The sequence below is a fragment of the Streptopelia decaocto genome (genome assembly GCF_964273445.1).
Source record: "Streptopelia decaocto genome assembly, chromosome: 12".
Lineage (NCBI taxonomy): Eukaryota > Metazoa > Chordata > Aves > Columbiformes > Columbidae > Streptopelia > Streptopelia decaocto.
In genome coordinates, this window is record NC_138667.1 from 1473169 (window position 1) to 1484704 (window position 11536).

General features: G+C 48.5%; 1 protein-coding gene across 1 annotated transcript in view; it reads left to right on the forward strand.

Annotated features, from left to right (window-relative positions):
* SHROOM1 (shroom family member 1) overlaps positions 1-6087 on the forward strand; it is a 28824-nt gene extending 22737 nt beyond the window's left edge. The window contains exons 5-8 of the mRNA XM_082063663.1: positions 342-914; positions 1264-1414; positions 2938-3210; positions 4996-6087. Of these exons, the coding sequence (XP_081919789.1) occupies positions 342-914; positions 1264-1414; positions 2938-3210; positions 4996-5250 (1252 nt within the window). The 3' untranslated portion in view covers positions 5251-6087. The remainder of the gene's footprint in view (positions 1-341; positions 915-1263; positions 1415-2937; positions 3211-4995) is intronic.
* Positions 6088-11536: the final 5449 nt, after the last annotated feature.

Consider the following 11536-nt stretch of genomic DNA (forward strand, 5'->3'; position numbering starts at 1 on the left):
GGTAATAGAATTTCTGCTGTTTCAGTCATTCAAAAAGATCCAAATGCTTTCCTAGAGGCTTGATCATGTTAGAAATAAGTTGTTTTTAGTAAGATATTGAAGTGTTTCTTAAATTTCCTAGTTTGGCTAAGAGGCTTTGCAGGTCAGTATGAATGGCACTGGGAGTTCTGGACAGAACAGCAGCATTATAAACATAACTCTAAAATTAATAGGTATTGTGGAATCTGAATTAAAAACAAAGCTGGAAAGATAATGATAATTAACTGTAGCTGCTTAAACAGTCTGCAAAAGTATCTATTGTAGAGAAAGTGTATAAAGTAAAAGGAAGTGTCTCCTTATAGTTTCCATGATCCTGAGGAAGATGGATGTGAGAATCACGAGTGTAAAGACAATGATGCGACTGGACACGCGTGTTGTCAGGATGCGCAGGAGCCGAGTCCTGCAGCCTCTGTTCCTACCCCAAGAAACAAGGAGGATGCTCAGGAGTGTCCTGCAATAAACGGCGACGAGGAGGAATGCAGAACTAAATCTCCAAATGGCAACACCTTAGTGGAGTGTCCGGCAGCCTCTCCCGAGCGAGGAACGTGCTGCCGTCCAGCGGTAGCTCAGGACAGACACACGGCCAAAGGTTTGATTGCGGAGCAAACATCCGTGCCCAGCAGCCAAGGTGACGCTCCCCCTGCCCCAGAGCCGGCTCTGCCCGCGGGCAGGCGGCCGTCTCCCGAAGACCAGCGCTGTGAGGAGCTCGCGATGGAGATCGCTGCCAAAGACAGTTCGCTTGTTGATATTCTCGTGCCTCATCCTCTTAGAAAAACGGCTCTCGACCTGCTGGACGGTCTCTTTCCCATTAACATTTCCATGCTGGATAAATCACACAGAAAAAAGGGAGATGTACAGTATGCACAGGAGTGTGAGTAAGTAGACAAAACCAATTATCAAGTATTTTAAGCTATGTTACCATATGAATCTAATATATATACTTGTAGCAAGATGAGCTGAGCACACTTTTAATTTTTCTTTCATTAGCAAAATATTTCATCTTCCTGATTTACATATCAAGAAATATCTGAGCCTATGGTTCAATTATATCTCAAAAAATGGGACTGTAACAAGCCTGAGCTGCAAATCTTTTCCTCTATATCTTTTAAAAGCTTAGAAGAATTGCTGCTGTGAGAAGAGAGTGATTTTTGAAGCAATGAACGCAGTGTTCGTGAACAAAACTCTTAAGTGTTTGCCACAGGTATTTATTCTTTGTTCCAATAGCAGGAAAAGTCATAAAGGTGCAGCAGAAGAATGTCCTGGGTCTGAACACGATGCGGAGCGGGGGAGTGAAGGTCCTGCCTCCGGGGGAACCCAAATCCCGCACAGGAGCAGGGACGGCGCCAGCAACCTGGACGACATCACGTCCAAGAAAGTAGGTGGATGCCCAACAGAGGCACCGGTGCTTCGTGACACAGCACAGAAACATTATTAGTGTCACATATATTACTGTGGTTATTTTTAGTTGACTTTTATCCCAATAATATTGTTTAATAGACAACTTCGAATCCACGTTTGCCAGTAGGTGAAGTTCTGGCAAATCAGCGTGTTGATCAGAAGGGGTGTATTTAATTGACTCCAGGTTTGGTTCATTCCTCTCCTCCCACGTACCTTTCTCGTTGGAGCTGGAGCAGGTGCGCGGGCTTGGTGAGACCTTCCCTTGCCAGGCCGGCTCCTGCGCGGCAGCTCGCTCACAGTTTAATGTTCAAATCTGGCCTCAAAATTAATAAGATTCATTACAAATGGCAGCCTAAATAATAAGAGACCTGGCAGCAGTTTCTGTGCTCTACCTTGCCCTATTAATGTCCATCCGTGCAGGGAACAGAAGCAGCTCAGACAGAGCTGGACTATGATAGAACTGCAGCAGCTGGGAAGGGCAACATGTAGCTTTGAAGAATTAGTTTTTTATTATTTTTTTTTCCTCTCCTGTAGAAACTTGGCCATGCTCTACCCAGGGAATGACAGCCTGCCTTCCCAAACTCCCCCTGCTCCATGGGTGGTGACGCTCTTTGTTACCCACTGTCTCACTGCTGCTGCTCATGGTGGCATTGGCTGTTTTCAGAAAAAGCTGAGAGGGTTCTTCTCCCACTCAGCTCTCGGAGCCCTTTTCTGTATCAACATTTCTGTACCAAGCAGCCTCCTGTGCTCGCATTGCTGTGCAGGCACCAGGGCGTGCTTGGGTCACCCCAGAACTGGGCATATTAGAAATGAAATTCCAGGCAGTTCTTATAAAGGTTGGTAATGGGACTGTGACTTCATGCTCACGTCTCGGAGCAAAACCCGCGTGGCATGTTGTCATCTTCATTGTAGTTCACTCTCTGAGCTGGGGCTTATATCACCAGTTAAGGCGATCACCAGTACTTTGCTTTTCAGAGTTTGAGAATTAAGTACAGCTTAGATCTCGTGGTTGAGACGGACAAACGACATAGACCAAGTTCTTCCAGGATGAAAGTAGTAGACGCCGTTTATTGCCACAAGTGCATTTTTATACAGTTTTACCAATTCATGTGTCTCTTCACTATTGGTTACAAGTTACAGCACTAACATCTCATTGGTTAATTTTTCTATCATCCATGTTATTCTTCTATCCCCTTCTCTCACAGGTACATCTCTCCTCTCTCCGGATACTCCTTTACTCCCATCCTTCTCAAGGGTAAATCTTAATATCTTCAAGGCTGATCTCTACTCCCATATTTTCTGTCAAGCATTCCACAGACCCGCTGCAGTTTCCCACAGTTAAAAAATGTATTTCTTTTGGTTTTTCTTTCCCAGAGCTTAAAATTATTTTAAAACTCGAAAATTTGGCAAGGACGACGCCAGGAAAATAGATTTTCTAGAAATAATTGAGATTCTCTTTGGCAATAAGAGCTTTCCGTGGCTTTGTTCCCCTCTTTGCAGCTGGAGCTGGCGTCCCGGCTGCGGCGGAAGCTGCGGGCGCTGCGGGCGGAGCGGGAGCTGCGGCGCGGGGAGGCGCAGGAGTGCGCGGGGCGCGGGGCCGAGCTGGCGGCCGCCCTGCGCCGCCTCTGCACGCCCAACGAGTTCGAGCGCTACGAGACGTTCATCGGGGACCTGGAGAAGGTCGTGAGCCTCTTGCTGTGCCTGTCCAGCCGCCTCGCCAGGGTCCAGAATGCCATGAGCAGGATCGATGGCAACACGGATGCCGAGGAAAGGGTCAGTGACAAGCGAGCGGGGCGTTTGGTTTTTGTTCGCCGCAGGTGAGGCTGCGCTCGCCTCATTTGTCCGATAGCTCTAAAGCTGTAAATTCTACAGGAATCCCACGCAGCGTTTGCTCGGGCAGAGTTTGGTGTCACCGAGGCAATGACCCCGGTGTGGAGCACGGGTTTGGTGCACAGTTGTTGTCCCAAAACCAGGGTTTTTTACCCAGTGTGCAAAAGAAAAGCCAAGTTTGTAGCTCAAGGACACAGATGTTTAGTACTGAGTTGCACAAGCCTGGATGCTGGAGTAAAGCCAGCACAGCAGAAAGAAAAGTAGCAGCTGTTATATACAAAATCTTATCACACTCAGGGCAGTCCTAAAGAGTCATACTGGGTACATAATCATTTTAGTGTATAATGAGCAACATTCACCTAAAGGATGCTTGACCCAACAGTCTCAAGGTACGTGTGTTACAGCGGGACTCAACTGATTGTGTGGGCTTCAGAATGTCTAAAGCTGCAAGGCCAGTCTCTCCAATGAGGCACTTTGTGGATCACTCTTATCTTTGCCCGATGAGCGGGCTGACCTAAAACTGAACGGATTTCTGTATCTTTAGGGTCGTGATTGCTGGCAGGACGCGTTCTGGAGGTGGCGATGGGAACAGCGGCTCTGCAGGGGCCGCTGCGGGGGAGCCGCCCCAGAGCTTGGGCAGGTCGCTGGGAGCAGCTCCCAACCTGCACTTCAGGAGGGGTTTTTGTCATTCTGTTTTGTTTCTCATTGGTAATTTAAATGCAGTAATTACTGCTTTTGAAATTGTATTTCACTTAACGTACTTGTTTTAACTGTAGGGAGCAGGAGGAAGATGTGGTCGTAACTTCAGATAAAATTCCCTGCAGTTTAACTCAACTGGCCTGTCTTGCTGGATAATTAGGAATTATCTCGTGCCACTGGGAAATCTTTTCAAGTCTGAAATACACTTTTTAGCTGTTGCTTTAGTGTTATCTTTATACTCTGCACAGTAAATACATTAAAATAATGTATTCGAGAATTTGAATAACACGCTCAATGAAGATTTGGTTACGTAGCAGCATTTTTACAGCCATATCCCCGCTGCTGCCATTGCCCCAGCGTTAGGAAAACCAGCAGGCTCCAGCTTTGGCTCCGTTTTTAGGGCGCTGATGGTGACCGTTGCTCTGTGGTAGATTTATGGGCGCTGTCCTGAAACTGGGTGTTTTCCAGCAGTGCTGTCCTCGTGTGAATCAATACAGCTGCAAGAGAATTACCTGAAATGTGAAAGGGATTGAAATCCTGTAGGACAGACAAGGCTTGATTCTCATGGGTTTGTTAAAAAGAAGCCTTTGAACCGTTATGTCTGCATCAAAGATACTTTTATTGTATGTACCTTTTAATAGAAGTCACGCTATCTTTTTAATATGGTATCAGCACTTGAGACACACGCAGCTCAGAGAATACAAAGATATATGCCTTAAAGAACTTCTAATTAAATGAAGGATGGGCACAGGTTACACTCTAATTACCAGAATGTTAAGTATATTGATTCTTATTATTTATTTTCCTGAGGGCAACACAGAAGAAGTGAGACTTGGTGGGGTCTACTGGGTGTCTTCACCTCACAAGCCACATGAATGCGTAATTCAATCAAGGAAAAACTCATGTGGAACACAAAGCCCACAAGAGGAAGTAATTAAACTAAATTGAGGGTGGCTTCCAAATGAAGATCTCGAGTCTGCCAGGAGCGATGAGTTTTCATAGCATGCTGCTTTGTTTTACCCCCATTAGCAATCGCTGGACGAACGGCACAAGCTCCTGTCCAGGCAGCGGGAGGATGCCAAAGACCTGAAGGAGAACCTGGACCGCAGGGAGAGGGTGGTCGCCGGCATCCTCGCCAAATACCTGACCGAGCAGCAGCTCCAGGGCTACCGACACTTCGTTCAGCTCAAGACCTCCCTGCTGATCGAACAGAAGGACCTCGAAGAGCAGATTAAATTTTTCGAAGAACAATTAGAAAACCTAGAGAAAAGCATCCCCCTCTAGTACCCACCAGCAGGGCGTCAGCTTTCACACACAGTAACTTGTGATGTTCCCCAGGCGCTCGCCGGGCTGGGTTTGGTGAATTTGTGTGATCCCGTTAGTGCTGGGGTGCTCTGGGGGTGCTCTGGGCACAGGCTGGACGTGCCTTCCCCCCCGGATGGGCCAAGTGACAGCAGCCAACAGTGTGTGTTTTGGAAACGACTGATAGGATGTGTTGCTCCTATTAACTTGGCATGTATTTCCCCTTCTTGTTGTCTGTCCATCTGTTTCCAGATTGACATGATCTCAATAAAAGAACGATACCAGTATTTTCCTCTCGTGGGTGGGCTGGGTATTTGAAATGAGAGATGATGTGGGTGTTCAAATTTGAAATGGAGATTGCACAAAGCCATAGGAAATGTTTATGGACTATTTCAGTGAGATTCCTCGTTTCTACTGTTTATATGAACGACACAGTAAAAATACACTATAATGGAAGTAAATAATGATTTCCTTTCTTGGCAGCGGCCAACCGTGAGTGTTCCCTGGTTCTGGGGGATCCCGATGGGCTGTTTGGTAGGAGGGCAGGAAAGTGTCATCCTCATTGACAGCAAAAAGCTGATCAGTGATGAAGCCACTTGAAATAAACCCTTCAGGGAATGATAAACTCTGCCCCTGCTCCCGCGTGGTCATTTGCGAAGTCCTCGCCAGGCCTTTGAAGGGTTTACTTTTGAAGCAGCCCCTTCAAGGGTTGGTTTTAGGCAGTTTTCCATTGTCAGTGCGCACAAGAAGTGCCGGACGGGAGGGAGAAGCTGCACTGCGGGGCGGCTGGGACGAGTGGGGGAGACTGTTCTGTTTCAATGAGGCTTTAAATAAATCCCTCGGCTAAAATACTTTAAACTAATATTGTGTGTTGAGTCAAGCCAGTGATGTTGCTGTATTTAAAATCTGAGTGTGGTGGTTTTTTTGTTAAGTATTCAGTGAGAGGAATATTCCATCTGAGCCACATACCTAGACCATGAATAAGGTGGCTGCTAATCAAACTCAGGTTTCTTCCACAGGCAAAAGAGATGTTAATGTTTCACTAGGGGTGTGTGTCCTGACTCGGGTATCATCACCGCAAGAGCAGCTCCTGAGGCATCGTCTGCTTTGGGGCTGCGTGAGCTTCCCGGAAACACAGGGCTGGGTTTGTTTTACCTCAGATCACATTCTTCATCTGAGTTTACCCACTGGGCAACACGAATGAACTGATCAAGAGGTGACAGCGTATGGAAAGGAGACCCTGTGTGTGTTGTGTTTGCTGAGGGGGACTCGCCGGCCCCCCAGGGAAGGAGGAAACCGAGCTGGGAGTCCCACGATGCTGCAATGGAGCACAAATACCTTGCCAGCCTGCGAGGTTGCCAGCTGCTCTGTATTTGTAGTGCAACAAATGGATGTATCATCAGGTACTGTCCAGACTCTGACAGAGAAGCATTGTTCTGTTCTGCGTTTGCATATTTATGCAGAAGCACTTGTATCTATAGCCCTGCTCACATTTCAGGAGAAACAGCTCAGTACCCTGAGTAAGGCGGCAAAGACCCAGCCTCAGGAGTCAGTTTTATAATGTGTTCTGAGTATCAGTGAATACATTTGTAATGAAGTGTGCGAGTGGATGGTATAGAGCAAAGAGTAGTTTTGTGATATTAACGCTTTGTCGCAGCGATCTGAGCAAAATACACCATGCTCAGTGCTGAAAACACCGTGTCCCTCGGCACAAGGAGCTCCAGGAGCGCAGTGACCAAGGTGGTTATTGCCCCAATGGGAGGGAAGAGCAGCCAGACACAGATCTTGTCCGTGGTTCTCAAACGGCCATAAGTACATCCTTTGAATATGTAAATCTGAAGGCTGCCTTTCGAAAACGGTCTTTAAAATAGCAGAAGTAATGCTAACGGAATGGAGAATTTTTAAAAATGAGCCGTGTTAAGTGAGCTGTTTGCATTATTTCAGAAGCCTAACTTGAAGCTGCACTCTATTATTGTTCCTAGTTGAGGAAAATCCAGCTGGTTTGAAAATGTTTGCTAATTGAAGCTAACACTTGCCTTTAATTGAAAGAATGGGTCTGTGCTGTTGGGTTTCTCTCGTGTGCCCTGGGGCAGATTGCTGCTCCCTCCACCGTTCCCAGGTTTACTTCAAAGAGCAACAGTTAGAAACGACTTCCAGCCTGTTTGCCAAAAAGTCACATCTGTGCTCCTTGTTGCTTTGTTAGAATGGTGAATTTCAGGCAAATGAGAACGGATACAGCGATGACACTGACATCTCTCTGCTGGCAAGTGGAAACCCCCCTTCCAAAGCACCAGCAGGTCTGGATCCCGAGGTGAGCCGTGTGGTTTTGTTTTGTGTTGTTTCCTAATCAATTTATTAGGAACAATTTCTTCCCCAAAGGGCTGTGGGGCACTGGAAAAGCCTGCCCAGGGCAGTGCTGGAGTCACCATCCCTGGAGGGTGGAACAGATGGAGATGAGGTTCTCAGGGACATGGGGTAGTACCGGGGTGGGTTATGGTTGGACTCGATCATCTTAAAGGTCCTTTCCAACCAAAATGATTCTGTGATTCTGCTGCCCGGAGCCCAGGAAAGCTGTGGGTTTCCAGGGGCTTCAGGGCCTCGGCATTTTACCAGTGCTGAGACCTGCTGGGCTGTTTCTCTTGCAAAGTCAAGTGTGTTGGGGGAACATAAGGAATGACAGGGCTCCCGCTGCGAGAACCTCTGGGGAGACAGAACAGGAACACCGGGGGCTCTCCTGCAGCCGGCAAACCTGATGCTGCCTTAACATCCCCGGTGCAAGGTAACCGGAGCCCCACCACGAGAGGGCTGCTATGGGAGACCCGCCGTGGTGTGTCTGTCTGAATTAATTACAGCTACAGCCAGGGGAAAGCAAAATAATAGAGAAGAAAGAAGGTGAACTGGGCAAAATGCAAGAGCCTGGATCTCCCTGGTTTGTGGGAGGCCGCTGGTTTTCCAGAAATGATCTCAAGCTCATCTGGCCATCCACGAACACGCAGCGCGGGGGGAGAAACCACAGTAGCCGGTGTCCTGCTAAGGAAGAGCAGGTGGGGCCCGTTTCAGGACAAACGGACCCATTTTGTTGCCCAGGGCCAGAGATGAGCGTTACAGGTGTGGGCCAGGTCGTGGGAGCACACGCTGCTCTGTGCCCGTCTGATGGTGCCTTGGCAGCAACTGCAGGGATTTTGGAAGTAGCAGCTCATTTAGAAATTGATTTAACGCCCACAGGGATGTGTGGGAGTCGCTGCTGGATCAGGACCTGCTGGTTCAGCCTTTCAGGCACTAACCGAAGGATTTTAATTTTTGTTTTTAAACCAGGCCTTGTTTTCTTTGCTGGGGTGTTACTCTGTGGGACTTTTGCATGTGGAGCTAATTAAGGAATGGAGGGGCACAGGGGTTAATGTAAATGTTCTCTGCGAAAGATCTATTTGGTACTTGTGAGAGCTGCGTTTAATAAGTAGAAGGATGTTCTCTCTGCTTTGGGAATTCATGGCAACCATCTGAATAAAATTTTAAAAATAAACTGAGAGCAGCACTGCAAAGCTGATCAGGAGCCCACGTACGCATTAAAGAACAATCAGGCTGTAGGAATCAGGGAACCTCTGGGTTTCGCAAAGTGCGCTCAAGAAGCAGCACATGAATTTCACTGCTGAACGAAGCAGCATTAAAGGTTATCAGAGAGACTCATGAGCCTTGAAGCTGACTCATCTCCTAGATAAATCCACAGAGAGAAAACATGGGCTGAACTGATAGTCTTGATTTAGAGAATAAGCGACTCTGCTAAAAATGTGCATGAACAGGCAAGTGTCTTTGTGATGGCTCCAGCCCGTGATGGAAGAACAAGGACATCCCAGGCTCCAGAGGGGTCGGTGGTAGAGCGCTGGGTTATTCCACTGGAGGAATGGTGCAAGTTCTACACAGAGAAACAGTCTTTCTCTTGTATTATCTGCATTTCTACCAGAAGCATTAATTGACACGCATTTACTCAAAAATGTTTCGTGGTGCAATTGGATTTTTTTATTTTGTTTTTTGGTTTTTAGGTTTTTGTGTGTGCTTTGTTTTTTTCTTTCCTCTTCGTTGTCGTTGTCAGACGTCCCTTTCGGGAGCGGGGAGCAGGACCGGGCTGTTCCCATTGGGGCTGCACCGTGTGCTGCGGCAGCAGCTCTGTTGGAAGTCTTTGCAGGTGTAACAGTGTTATCAGGGGAATGAGTTTTGCGATAGCCGTTTATCTATCTATTCTTTTTCTTTAACTAGTCTGGGTTATTTGGTGAGGATGCCCTTACTGCAGGCAGCTGCATCACCATTAGGAAGCATCTCCTGATGGGACTTCCCTGGCAGTTCACTCCAAAAGGGCCAGGAGGTGACCAACCACCACCGTTCAACAGCCAGCAGCTGGTCATGGTTCAGTTCGGGGTATGAGGCCTCTAAATGTGCTTAATGGTTTGCTTTGTGTTAGAAATCAGTGAAACAAACCTTGGAACTGGAATAGGAATGTTCCTCATTAGGATACAGAGCTTTGGATGTGTCATCTCTTCTCCTGTGGAACAACCACCGCGCTGTTCGTGCCCGTGCCCTGTGCCGGCCAAGGACCCGTTAACAGCCTCTTCAGCCACTGCCATGTTGCCATTTTGCTCAGATTAATATGCAAATCAGGAGACAAATGCGTCCAAGGAATGTAGGTCACGGTGGACCCGTGCAGGGCAGAAGGGACGAGCGATGGGGAATTTGGGACAGTCTGGAGAGGCCTCTGCCCTCGCCTGGCGGCTGCAGCTCCCGTTGGGCTGTTTGAGTTATTCAGTGACTTTTCCATTAGACCTTGGTTTTGTGATGAAGCTGAGATTTTGCAGCACAGGAGTGGCATTTCCTGGGGCTTTTGTAGAATAAGTGTTTCTGTGTGGCACTGGCAAGGGAACGGAGATGGACACAAACTTATCTGAGCCTGACAACGACCACGCTGCTCAAACAGCCATGTCTGGGGGGCAAAGTCCGGCGTTGTGGAGAGAAATGCGGCTTGAAGGTTGTTTGCAAATGTCTTCCGTGCAGGTTCTTGAGCTGATATTCCTCAGAACAAAATGTGCTGAGGAGCAGGCAAACGTGAGTTATCTTCAGCGAGGCAGCCTGAGCCAGGGGCAGACAAACACGAGCTTTGCTGATCTCTGCTGCTGAACTCCGCTCCCAGCCAGTTTGATTTGTGTAGGCACTCTGCTGAATGCACAGCATCACGGGTTGTGGACGACACTGCTCGTGCTGCCTACGGGTCTAAAAAAATGATCTTAATTTCGATTTGGAATATCAGTGTTAACTGTGTGCTTTAAAGAAGTGACTGGGGTTCATCTCCAATTTATGGCCAGAAAACTGAGCTGTGGCCAGTAGGCAGGGTAGTAACGGAGGCACAACGCAACCCTGAGCCCCCGAATCCCTGCCCTGTGCCTTATCTGCACCTCCCGTCTCCAGCCTTCCCCACCACCTGAGCCATCTCCAGCCTTCCACCACCTGAGCCATCTCCAGCCGGCAGGAGCGGAGCACAGGGGCTCCGATGTTGGGTTTTATCCTTTCCTGTGACCAGCTTTGATGGGGAGGGCGGCTCCCGGTGGTCACAGGGCTCCTTGCCCAGCCCGCGGCACACGCTGCGCAGTCCCGGCCCCACAGACCTCCGGGCTCTGTGGCCTGGGGAAGCGTCCTGGCTGAACGTCACTGCCGTCAGTCGCTCAGGTGAGAATCCTACAGCGTTCAGCCGGATTTGGGCTCGGTACAGTGAAATTAAGGAGAATCCATCAAGCTGAGTGATTCAGAAAACAGTCCCGGCCTCAGCTCTGCCAGAACACTCCCACAATTGTCCTACAGTGTAAACAACAACAGACGGAAGCAAACCCCAGAAAGGCTGACAGACTGGTTGTACTTAAACTAAAGGTAATAGATAGATATTTTTGTGAGTTTACAACAGCACCTTCTCAATACCTCTCGGTATTTCTTTGCACCTGAAGCCATGCAGCACTGGGCACACCATTATATATGAATCGCAGCCTGTCTAAATACTTCTCCTTCATCTGAGCTGAGTCACGGCAGGAACTCGCTCACCGCCTGACCTTGCCAGTCCCCACCTGTCCCAACCCCGCTGGCACGTCCCGGCGCTGCCTCGTGCACGGACCAGGGCTCTGGCGCCGCTGGCGTTTTGCTGCCGCACCCGCTCATTGCCGGGACGCCTCCGAGGAACGAGTGGTGCACAGTTTCCTCGAAGACACGTGTTGCAAGGAGCCTCATCTCAGCTGGG